Source organism: Pezoporus wallicus, unplaced genomic scaffold (genome assembly GCF_028554395.1).
Source record: "Pezoporus wallicus isolate ANWC-B61680 ecotype Strahan unplaced genomic scaffold, APGP_CSIRO_Pwel_v1 contig_8517, whole genome shotgun sequence".
NCBI lineage: Eukaryota > Metazoa > Chordata > Aves > Psittaciformes > Psittacidae > Pezoporus > Pezoporus wallicus.
The window spans coordinates 616794-628678 of NW_026635263.1; the positions used below are offsets into that span (position 1 = coordinate 616794).

The 11885-nt window shown below is 41.2% G+C and overlaps 1 protein-coding gene across 4 annotated transcripts in view; it reads left to right on the forward strand.

Moving 5' to 3' along the window:
* SPECC1 (sperm antigen with calponin homology and coiled-coil domains 1) overlaps positions 1-11390 on the forward strand; it is a 79528-nt gene extending 68138 nt beyond the window's left edge. For all 4 annotated transcript variants that reach the window (XM_057415266.1, XM_057415257.1, XM_057415273.1 and 1 more), the window contains 3 exons: positions 9340-9456; positions 10309-10368; positions 11100-11390. In XM_057415266.1, coding sequence (XP_057271249.1) covers positions 9340-9456; positions 10309-10368; positions 11100-11189 — 267 coding nt within the window. In that variant the 3' untranslated portion in view covers positions 11190-11390. The remainder of the gene's footprint in view (positions 1-9339; positions 9457-10308; positions 10369-11099) is intronic.
* Positions 11391-11885: the final 495 nt, after the last annotated feature.

Here is an 11885-nt window from a genome sequence, read left to right on the forward strand (position 1 = left end):
GCACAGCTGTGCACTGTCCTAAAAAAATAGAAGGAAAAAAAAAACAAAAATCAGTTGTTTCTTAGTCAGAAGATGTGCACTTGGGTATGAGAGTGATTCTCTTATCCTTTTCTACATTACTTTCTACATTTACTTGTTTGTGTCAACAAGTAGTGTAAAACTCAGTGTTTCAAAATTGTAATCTCTGTCTGTATATCAACATTAACCAGGTTTCTATCTAAATATTTAGCTAGTTGGAGAACTAGGTAAGCAGCGGCATTCCATAATTCAGCAGTAACACTGAAGCGGTTTTCTGGCCGCCTTTCCAACTGAGGTCTTCCAAGCAGCAAGGATAGGAGGTAAATCCCATCAGCCGTTAGTCACAGTTCATGTGCAGCGTGGAAAGGCTGGATTCCCAAAGAACTGTGATCAACAGCAAAACATCCCAGTTTGTGATGCAGGTGAAGAAAAACACTGAACACCCCCCTCCAGATTTAAATGGCAGCCATACATGCAGTCTAAGCAGCATTCAGGGCAGACTGTCTTCTGGGGAGCACTCTTAAGGTTTCCCTTCTGCCACACCAGCCTGTGTGCTTCACATTAGAGGCTGATGGCCAGAGCCTGCTGGGTGAGCAAGAAAAAGCTGTGTGTCTTAATATTTACCAATACCATTAACGCAACAAAGTTCTCTGGTGGACAATGAAACTTTCCCCAAAGCACCACATGCGAAGCATATCCCTTCTGTTGCAGGAGGGTCCACGTTGCTTCCTAAGAGCTCTGCATCCACAGTACTTGTAGCATTTTGACATTTAGAAGTAGGGTATATGTGCAATGGGGTTTTTCCCAGGAAGTTAAGACATTCTGTGAGTTTCTGAGAAATGGGTGAAATTTCTGGCTTTCTTTGTGCTTCTCTGATTTTTGCCAAAGAGGAGGTTGTTGACTTCAGAGATACTTTTTCCAATCTATGCAAAAGCTTTAGGGAGTCTTGGGTAATAGCTATTGAGATAGGAAGGGATTATCCTGTGTTTAAATAAAAATTGACAGTAAGTTGGTCAGGAATTTTGTTTCCAAGTCTGCTTTGGACCATCTTTGTGACCTTGTCAGTCTTGCATATTACCATTGCCTTGATTTCCCCAGCTGTTAAAACATAGATCATCGTATCCTATCACTGGATGATGATGAGTTTCAGTAATATTTGGAAAGATCCTTTGATGAAAAGCACAGACTTGAAAGTTTTTAATTAATGAAAATATGGGTCCAGTTTTGGCCAGAATAAACGTTTTATTTTTCTAAGTAAAGCCTATTATAGCTGAATGTGTACATGCAGTTTCTCAGTATGTCCCAGCTGCATCCAGGGTTGGGGCTGCAAAATAAATACAGCAGCCAAATTATGGCATGTTTGGAATAATCATGTTGATTACCAGTGTGCAAGCCCCCTTCACAGTGATGCCAGTGCATAAACGTGCCTCTCCACTGCAGCCAAATAACTTAAGCCAAGCTCTACCTTTTTTCACATAAAGGGCTTTATCCTGTAAACAAATCCAAGTCTCTGGATTGGAGGGATAAAATGAACGCCCATGCAGTGCTCTCATGCGTAACTTTCTATCCTGCTGGGTAATTTTAAAAATAGCATTTACATTCTATCCATCCCAAAGTCCAAGACACTTTCCTTGTGTTGCCTGGATGCAATGACAATCAGTAAAAACACTGAATTGATTGGTCACCAGCTGGAACAGCTCCAAGCTGTGAGTTGAACTGGGAGAGAGCTGAGCCCTGCTTGCCAGTTCCATGAGTATCTTTTGCTGTTGAGACCTCTCTCCCCACCTTGCTCCCATCCTTTCCTGTGAGCCTGCTGCAGGCTGCAGCCTACCTCTCTGGCCAGGAATTCCAGGACATGGCTAATCTCTGAACTCTCCATACAGATAATTAGAAATAGCTGTGGGAGCAGTCAGTGTGGTCATTAGCAATTCTGCACCAGGGCTCCAGCCAGGAAGTAGCAGTGCTGCTGGCTTGGACACAGAAGGGAGCTACTTCCTCCCCCTTGCTTCCTCTCTCCTTCCCCAGAGTATCTGTGTGATCCTTGGAGCTATGCTGCTGCATCTTCACTCTTGCAGCCTTGGGAATGAAGGAACACAGCTCGGTCTGTTTCTTCTCTATGGCATTCAGCAGTGGTGTCATTTATGAGCTGGTGAGAAAATTGATGGAAGTGTTAGTTGTGTAGCAAGCAGGGAGTTGTCTTTCAGCAGGTGAGCATAACAGGTATAATTCATCCTGAAGAGCAGAAAAAAGGTGCATAGCAAAAATAAGAACTCATCAATACCTAATGTGATTATTATAATGAGGAGAACTTACTTTTCATGGTGTTGCTGTGTAATGCTCTGCCTCTCTAGATATAACTAACACTTGTTTGCCCACTCACTGTGGCAGTGGTGTAAATTACACAAGTACCAGTCACATTTGATATGTATCTTTTGTCACCATTACCTCATATGTACAATGCCTTGTGAGGCTTTCAGGTATGTGACTTTTAGTAATGAGGCTGTTGTCATGGGGTAATCTGCATTCAAACCAACTCATGCTATTTGCTAGGAATGCATCAAATACATTCACTGTGTGTTATGTTCATTGTGCCAGCAACTACTCTTAACCCTTCTTCACCATAATTTGTTTTTAATTTTTAAAAAGTGAAATCTTTATATATAAATATGCCAATGAAACGCCAAAAACGTGGGCAAAGTGCAGTGAAATGTTTGCCAGTCCACACAGTGCTGGGAGCAGTGGATCTGATGGGCATGACTGGATGCAATTTGGCTCATTAGGGAGGTTACTGATATGTATAGTTACAGGGATGATTTCAGTATCAGTAGTAACTGGTTCTTACCTTGTACGCAGAGGAAATAGGAGGTCACAATTATTTTATCACATATGACCTTAAATATCTCTCATTTGATAGAATCATAGTATCATAGAATAGTTAGGGTTGGAAAGGACCTTAAGATCATCAAGTTCCAACCCCCCTGCCATGGGCAGGGGCACCTCACACTAAACCATCTCACCCAATCCTGTAAGTATAGCAGCAGCACATCTCTTTTGTAATCAAAATACCAGAACCTACTTTGTGGAGGTCAGGAACCCCCTCAATACCTCATGAAGAAAGAGCTGAGCAGATGATAAATGGTAAACCCAAGGCAAACACCTGTGGCAGCAGTTGGAGCAGGGAGCAAACAGAACCACAGAGTGTGATGGGAAATGGCGTTTCTTTATGAAAAGGAATATAGAAAATAGAATAACCTTTAAAGAGCTGGCACCAATTCCTTATCGTTTCACTGTGCTGTAATTCCATAATTCAACAGCCTTTTCACAGAGTATTTTGTACGTGAGCTATGTTGTGTTGTACATGTGTAATCAGCAGTAAGATGCGTGACTTCCTGACGTGGCTGGTAGAATTAGAAATATGGATGATGGGGACAAAACCTCAAAGTTTCAAAGAAAGGTTGAAACAATTCTTATGGAGACTGCAGCTGCCTGAACCATTTGAACTAGGGATATTAATACAGCCTGGAGGATAGAAGGTCATTTGGCTTCTTTCCCAATGTTGGCTAGCCACTTAATCTCTATACAATACACAGTATTGCTGTTCCACAAGTTATTCTGGATTTTATTTTTTTTTTTAATCAAGAGGCATTATTTTCTGTATTCCATTTAAAAGGAAAAGATTTGTAAGGGAATTCAGAAAGGTTCCTGGTAGTAGATTGATGAAATGTGATATGCAAATCACTTTAGGCTTGCAGCTACCCACTGAAAATAGCTGTGTGCAATTGTCCAAGTCATCTGGGTGCACCCTGTAATTACAGAAGAATCCAGGCAGTCTTTAATTTTTGGCATTCATGCCTTTCATCTGTGTTAACTGGACCTGACCACACTTCTAATCGCCTGTATTTCCAATAGATTGCCCAGATGTTTCATGGCTTTGCTGGAGCATTTTAGATGAACTGGCACATCTTGTTTGCTCAGGAGGTTAGTTCATGCTAAGAGGGAGCCCTTCTTCACTTGTATTGCTTCTTAGGAGGTGGTGTTTAGAACTTGCCTATCCAGAGCTCAGAGCCTGTGTGCTTCCTTTGATAGAATCTCTTTGGCTGAAGGCTGCTGACATATTCCCAAACAATTAAGGTGTAATGAATCAGATTAGATTTGCAGTTTCATGCAGCTGTTGATAACACTGGGTAGGTGGAAATTGCCTTTCAAGGTACCTTGATCAGATTTTACATTAGTAAGGTCAGAGTTTAGATTTGCAGAGATGTGGCTTACGAAAAGGAGGGTCCTGATCAGATACCTGTGTCTAAATATAACCATGTAAAAATACTGAGCTGTGAGACGTTTGCTCTGTGGAGATGTGGGTCTCTGGTTAGTGATAAGCAGGACGGATTGGAGAAAGCTGAGCCAGTTAAGGGGGAGCTGCCATTAGAAACAAAGCCATTTCCTTAGGTGTATCCAATATGCTTATTCTAACTAGTTCTGTCTTCAGTACTGAAGTTTATGTTCTGTATGGGTTGAACCTCAGTAATAAACGACTCTGGCACATGTTCTGGTGTGCTATACCAATGACTTCTGAGAGGCAGGGGGCTATGTTGTGTGCTGAGGAGGGAGGATGGTAAGAATGATGCTAAGGTCATATACTGCAGGCTTTCTTCCACAGAGTTCCAGGCTACCTTCAAGCTGATTCATGTCTATAATTTATAATTCTGTCTTATAGACAAAATTATGACTCAAAGCCATTGCTGTGGGCTCAGTAACAGCGTAGTGGGAATATCTTGTGTCAGTATTTTAACATCCTCAGGCTGTAATGAAGAGCATATGATGTCATTGTTGCTTTTTACTGAAGACTTGGAGTCAAAGAGCTAGTGAAGTCTAATGGGGTGGTGCTCCCATCCTTTCAAAACAAAACAAATTTGTTTTTAGTGAGAACAGATCACACACTTTTCCCTGTGTGTCTTTAGTGTGGCTCTCATAGCGAGCTGTTATCTATGAACAAAGGTCCTGTTCCTGGGGTGGGCTGAGGTTAATGGCTTGCAGGTGTCTGTAGTGTCTTTTAGGCTTGGCATGCCACTAATATCATAGATAATACACTTGTTCTCTAAATACCAATCCTGGTTTCTTTTTTTTCTTTGCTTAATGTCAGGTACTTCAGTATTCATAGAAATGAGCCTCACTGGGTACTTAAGTACTTTCAGATAACCATGCTCCCTGGTGTGCTTCTGGATCCCTCTTAATATTAAGTGCATGCACAGTAGTTCACTAGATCCCAGTGCATGCACAGTAGTTCACTCATGAGCTTTCATTTTAAGTGAATGAGCTGTTTTCACTCACAAGAAGCCTGGGAACTACACTGGAAATAGTTTAGCCTTGACACCTGTTCTCTACACAGCGCCATTATCCCGGCAAACTTTGTACCCTCACGTCTTTCTATGATCCTTTTTGCCACTCCACGCAGGGTATGCAAGGATGGTTGTGTGCTCATGTCACAAAAACATCCCTCTTCTGGCCTGACTCACTTTCTGTCAAGGTTTTTCAACTACATCACCCCACTTTCACAATTAATTTCTTAGCAGCACCATGGAAGAGATCCAGGTCAAGTGCAGTGTGACATGGATACGGTATGTCAGCTCCAAAGGAAGTTAGTAACCCAGAGCACTGCAGGCCTGAGCTACTTGGCACCCCTTAACCTGTGGGCCAGGGATTAATCTCTGGTTCAGATGCCTTTAGCATTGTGGATGCACAATGTTGTGCTAAAGATAGACCTTGGGGCATTAGTGACCATGAGGCACAGTGACCATAAGATGGCAGGTTTTTCACCCTGCCTAACCAGCACAACAGCTCAGTTTGATCTGCAGTCCCTATTCCATTTTCATATTTCTCCCTATGTTGATTCTGCATACACACTGATGGTGCATCTTCCTCCTGAAGGGTGCCATCCTATGCGGATTAACTTCTAGTTCTCCCCATATGAAACTGCATGCAGTTTTTCAGAGCTCAGCATGGGGGTTCTGCTGTAAGCGCACTGGGAGACAGAAATCACCGAACTCTCCATCCTGCAGCTTGGAATTGTATGTTAACAACCAGCGTGTACACAAATAGCTCCCACATGTTTATGGACTGTGTTGAGGAAGAGAGGTGTGGCAGAAAAACTGAGACAGGTTCCCCTGCCAAAATAATCAAGACGAGTGAATAGTTTCCAAGGTGTTCATTCCCTAAATTGTTTTCCTTGTTTTCCTTCTTTTTTTCCTGGCCTCAACAGAGCCAGAGATCTGAGAAATCAGAGTGCCTCTATTTTGATTTAATTCCTCTCTTGGTGTGGCGTAGTGGGGAGGTATTACAAGTGAAGTCACATTGCAGCAAACCACAGATCGCTTTTCATTTACCATGTCCTTATATCCCAGACTGAAAAGTAGTTAACACAGAATCCAAGATGAAATGCCAGACACGGGTTCATGCCATATATGAAACGGAAATGCATTTGTTCAGAGGAAAAAGCCTCAATTCACTGATGCTTGTTGGATGTGAAAATGGCAACTGAGTGGTTTTGAGTATGTCTAAGTGTTTGTTGTACTATTAACAGTTGAGCTGAACCTTGCAACATTCATTTGGGGTTTGCATTTAGGATAAAAATTCAGATTTGAGTTAATGTTCTCTGTTGGCTGGACAATGCTGTTGGAGATGTGTGGATTTTTGGACCTAGTTCTGATTTTATCAATGGCCTTAGCACTTCTTATCTCTGGGTATTGTTAGGTAGGAGGAAGAGGAGAGTTTTAGGTGTAGTTAAAACTGCAAAGATGAGTAAAATTACCAAACTGATGATGGGCTGGTGAAATACTGTAGGAAAGAACAGGTTTGTATCTTGCATTGCTCTATAATAACATCATGAAAATGAGAGTTGGATATTATGTTCCCACACAAACATGACTGCCTTTTTGTCTAGTCCTATTGCTTAACTAAGGCTTTGTTCATTCCTGTTTCCGTGGCCTTTGGCGGGGGGACACACACAACCTCCACTTTCCATTTCTCCCATACAATATAAAATGAGAATGTTGGCATTTGATGGTCAGCTATTTGCTGATTAAAATAAACTGGCCTCAGTAAAAACACTTCTGTAATTTGGCAGTTGATCCTTTCCCACTAACTGCAGATTGGTAAATAGTAACTTGTTTATCTGAAGCATCAAGAAAAGAGTCATCCAGCTTTATCAAATTCCATAACCCAAAGTTGGACTTCCATGATGCGACTTTATGGATGAGGCAAAGCCAAGACAGCTTTCAGAGAAAAGTGCTTTCTTCTTGTGATGGTATTCAGCCACTGTGTTGCTTTTCTTTTATCCCCGCTGACAGATGTTAATAGAACAAAACCCATTGTGGTGGCTGGTGCAGTGTGGTAATGTCTGCTGCTGATGGCCTGCTTTCTGAGCCCATTACACTGGTAGATTTATTACAGCCGAAGTATTTTAAACTGAAATATTCTGTACTGCTTCAATTTGAGTCATGTTTGGTTATGGACATCTATTACTGATCTAAAATCCTGTCTGACTGGGCAAAGTCCAGGCTGGACAGTGAAGCACCATGACAAGTATATGCTAAAATACTTCCTGTCTGGGTTTGAGTGTGTCTGCATTAGCTGTTACATGAGAGATGCCGTAAAAGCTTTCTCTTTTGGGGAATCTTGAAAGAAACTGGAAAGTAGCTAAAGAAAGAAAATAAAGTGGCAAAGAGTCTGAGTTGAAGTTGAGCATGCAGGAAGGGTAGCTCCAAACCTGCCATAGCATGAGGTGGTGCAGTACCATCACGTCCTGGAGCCTTCAGTGCTCCAGGAGCTCTTACTTTTCTAAGGACTATCACTTAGCTCACTGATTTGTTTTTAGCTGGCATTTGGAGTTACAGCTGCTACAACAGAAGCAAAACTTAGCCATGAGAATTCCTTAGTGTGCTGGTATGGCGAGTCAGTGCAAACAAGAGCAGCAGAAAGGTCACCTTGTTCACAGGACCAGACCTGGGCCACAAACGTGTGTTTAACTACAACTGTGCCTCGCAACAGAATCCCTGCAGAACCTCTAGTGATGTTTGCATTTGAAAAGAGTTCTTCACAGATGGGCAGAGTTTAAAGTACCGGTTTCTGTAATCGCTCTAATCCACCTGTTGAACATGGCAAGTTCTAGACTTAAGTTGTCATGAGCAGGGAAACTGGGTTTCTTCTGTGCACCTGAGTGCATCCTTGTAATAAGTTATGTGACAAAGAAGAATCCTACCATCTAGCACCAAGGGGAAGGAAGGTGCATTTTCACCATTTAAACTCATAACCATATTAGACTATTTCTTTCAAAGCATTTCTTTTTCACTGCTCTCCTGTTGGAGCTGGGAATGTTGCTACAGGCAAGTTGGAGGTTTTTCTAGCTCAGCTCTGGGATTTCAGCTGGCTGTTTATTAATATATCCATGCTCCCTGAAACATTGCTTCCTTGAGCAAACTCAGCCTTGATGGAAATGTGTGAAGACAAGATACAAGGTTTTTGTCTGTTTCTGTTCCATAAGGATCTTGTTATTGTACTTGTTACCAGTGACACAGCCACATTTATTTGTCAGTGACTGTGGTAGTAAGAGATTGAGCATCAGGAAAGTCCTCTTCTCTCCTAAGTACTTACAGCTCATTTTATGAATTAGGAGAGATGATTAAATTCTGTGTCTCAAACTTCCTGTTCTTTATCTGCATTTTGTTAAGTGTTCTGTGATATGCAGATGAAAGATGCTGCATTGATAAAGAATATAGGAATGCAGACATGCATTCACACAAATGACTGCCAGCTGGGCACATCTCTTGGAATGCATCTCTTCCAATGCCCAGCTCAGAGAGCTGCCCATTCAGCCATTGCTGTTGCCACATTTAAGCCTCCCTCTCATGTACACAGAAGCACATTCTTTATTTAGGGCTTGAGGACTATGTTAGTATTTCATCAGTTTGATACAACTTTTGATAAGGGGATAAGTCATAATTACATGTTCTCATTAAAGTGTGTTGATGTGTAGTATCAGAAGGACAATGGTGGTCAAAATATGCTGATTCACTGCCTCATTGTTCTACAAATCCATCCACTGTGAAAAACATTTAACTCCTTAATAATCCCTTATCCAAGACTTTGGAACTTGCCATCCTATAGGGTATCTTTCTACTTTACTTAAAAAAGAAGGGGAGAATGGAAAATGTAAACCTGTGTTCCTTTAATACTCTGAGGTTTTGGTTAATGAGTGCATAAAAGTATTGTTGGGAGATTTTGTTGTTGCATAGCACTGCTCAGAAAAGTTCATGTTTTCTCTTACAGAACATTGATATTACCAACTTCAGCAGCAGTTGGAGCGATGGGCTGGCCTTCTGCGCTCTCCTGCACACATACTTGCCTGCACATATTCCTTACCAGGAGCTCAACAGCCAGGATAAAGTAAGTTTTGTTGTACCTGCTCCTACACGGTTTGTAGAATTCATGGTAAATATTATCCATTTTGCTGGGTATGTTGTGGAGACACAGTGTTGCAAGATCTTGACTGATGCAAAATAAATAGGTGGGAGCAGCAGTAGGAGCCAAGTGTCATCTGAGAACCTACAGAGCAAACTGACTGGATGAAAAGGGAAAGGAAACCAACAGTGAGCTCTCAAAGAGAAATGCAGGGACTAATAGTTAAAGAGTTAGTGACAAGTCACTGGAATTCAGTGAGTGCTGCAGATAAACCTGAAGACAGCATCCCTTTGGAAACGCTAAGGCATTTCTGGACTCCTGAATTAACAGCACACTTTAAAAGTGCTGGATCAGTAGGCAGGCAGATCATTCATTTTGCTACTTGGACATTTAAAAGTCTGACCATGTCAGCACATTGCATGTATGTTAAGACCCTCACAAAGAGGAAGAACCTGGATCTACTTCAGACAACTAGTACTACAATAAGAATTATACTATATACAGGAATCTCGTATATTAGTTAACACCTCTTCAGAAAACTTTCACTCATAATAAAGACAGAACCTTAGAGGCTTTTTTCGCCCAGTTGTAATCAGTTTCACAATAACCTATTTGTCCAAAACAGGGCTGTAGCTTGAGCAAAAGTAGATGAGCTATTCAAAGACAAAGAACTGTTTTGTGAGTATACCTGACTAATACAAAAAAATATCTATGTGAAAGTACTGAATCTAGTGATTTTCAAATATACCTGCTCATTTAAACTTACTGATTAACCAGATAAAGGTAGAGTTCAGGAGTCATACTTTGATGGTAACCCTTTGAACTTTTGTTTTACAGAAGAGAAACCTGCTGTTAGCATTTCAAGCTGCTGAAAGTGTAGGCATCAAACCCAGCCTGGTGAGTAACCTTCTTTTAGCAAGGAAAGATATACTCCATGCACTGTTACAGAGCCTATGTTGCCACGGGGCCAGCCAGCTTGCACTGAAAATGTTCATAGTGATAGGGAAGGCAGCGGCACCATCTCTGGAAGTCCATAGCAAGAAGAGTCATAGAATTAATATAATTTGAAGGAACTTCTGGAGATCATCTAGTATTGAAATAAAAGGATTGATTATGTCTTCCTCTTGGAAGCCAGTTCCAGAAGATTCCTGTTTTCATGAGCAGACTTGCCTGTTAGACAATTTCCTTTTGGTTTAGTGTTTTAAGAAACAGGATAATTAGTGTGTGAAGCTGTTTAAAAAGCCTCTTCCAAAATCAACAATATGATGAAAAGGAAGAGATCAGTTTAATATGAAAGAAAAAATATTTTGGGGTCCATAAGGTAAATACAGAACCAAAGACATTTAAAGACGCAGCAATTTAAATAAGGAAGTGATCTTTGATTGCAGATGGAAAAAATCTTTTCAGAATGTAAAATGTATATGGCTATTTAAATACTTTTTTAATGAGCTTCAGAAATGCTCTAGGCCAGTAGTCATTCCCATGGGCTTTTATACTGTATGTGGCTTTAAGCAGCTGTGGAATGGTAGTAGTAGTGGTCAACAACAGTCACAGCTACTCAAAGGACCTTGTGTTGTTCCCAGTAATGGTGCTTGAGTGGGTTTTGACAATGTGTCTGTCCTGTGCAGGAACTCAGTGAGATGATGTACACAGACCGCCCAGACTGGCAGAGCGTGATGCAGTATGTTGCCCAGATTTACAAGTACTTTGAGACCTGAGACACAGAGCAAGAGGTGGACAGAAATGGGGAAGAGAACAAAGAATGCTACAGATGCACTCGATCACTTTAAAAATCCACTTGCTCCTCTTCCACAACCAACCTAAGCTCTCTTAGTTTGAGAGAAAGCTCTTCCATCATTCTGTTGACATCTGGGACTACAACCAAATAAATATCCATTGTCTTATCTACACAAACCAAATTAATCTGCAATTTTATTCCCATGTGGAAGTTGCAAAGTGTTTTCAAACATACGTGGGATTTTCTGAAGAGGATCCCTTGTGCTAAACAATGTTTGCCTCAAACTAGACTCCACCAACAGGAGACCTGCTACAAAATGAAGATTTAAATCAATGTGGACTATGCTGGTACTCAAGGGAGGCTGGGAGATTCATGTTAATACAAAAGCTCACAAAAATGCTCTTCTTGCCAAAACATGCTTAACTCATCCCAAATATATGTTGTTTTCTTGCCTCCATGTATTTTATAAAACACCATAACAGATGCACATAAGTGTGTAGAACCTTAACCTCAGTTATTCTCACACACCTGATTCAGTAAGTATACTAGTGTGCTTGTTATAGCTGAACCAGCAGGCTAATAACAGGGTTATTTGTAACTCAGAAACCATGTTCTGATCCATCAGCAGTTAAAGAACTCTAAAAGAATCCTGTTAGGTGCTGGGACTTCATTGCAG